Source organism: Eurypyga helias, unplaced genomic scaffold, assembly GCF_000690775.1.
Source record: "Eurypyga helias isolate BGI_N326 unplaced genomic scaffold, ASM69077v1 scaffold24496, whole genome shotgun sequence".
NCBI classification, from domain to species: Eukaryota; Metazoa; Chordata; class Aves; order Eurypygiformes; family Eurypygidae; genus Eurypyga; species Eurypyga helias.
Genome location: NW_010254992.1, coordinates 1 through 434, shown reverse-complemented (window position 1 = coordinate 434; position 434 = coordinate 1). Strand labels below are relative to the sequence as shown.

Genomic DNA, 434 nt, shown 5'->3' with positions numbered 1-434 from the left:
GCCCGGGGGGCACCGGCGGGGCAGAGGTGGGGCTCAGGCCAGCAGCAGTGCAGGCGGCTCGTCCTCGTCGGTGTCGAATTCGGCGTTCTCGTCCTTCACCCACTTGCCGGAGGGGTCCTGGATCCAGCCGGCACTGGGGACGGACGGACGGATGAGAGGCGGCTCGTTACGGGGGTCCCCTGGCCCACGGGGCCCAGACTCACCTCCGCAGGCGCAGGTATCGCTCCAGGGCCTGGCGTCTCTCCGGGCTGAGCGTTTCGGGCTGGCTCAGGGCCGATGATGAGGCTTTTCCTTTGCTGCCTCGCTGTGTCCGGGCTGAAACCACCTTCGGTGTGTCTGGAGGGCAGAGAGGGGCTGGAGAGACCCAAACAAACGGGAGAGGCCTGGCTGAGAGCCCGGACACCCTGCCCCACCGGTGCTGGTGCAGCCCCAGA

At 68.9% G+C, this 434-nt stretch overlaps 1 protein-coding gene across 1 annotated transcript; it reads right to left on the bottom strand.

Annotated features, from left to right (window-relative positions):
* Positions 1 to 33: 33 nt before the first annotated feature.
* Positions 34 to 336, bottom strand: LOC104510826 (sodium channel modifier 1-like; the record flags this gene model as incomplete). The annotated part of the gene is made up of 2 exons (XM_010153197.1): positions 34 to 133; positions 204 to 336. Coding segments are annotated over 2 exons (233 nt in total), but the record flags the coding sequence as incomplete, so codon positions are not given.
* Between the last annotated feature and the right edge of the window lie 98 nt (positions 337 to 434).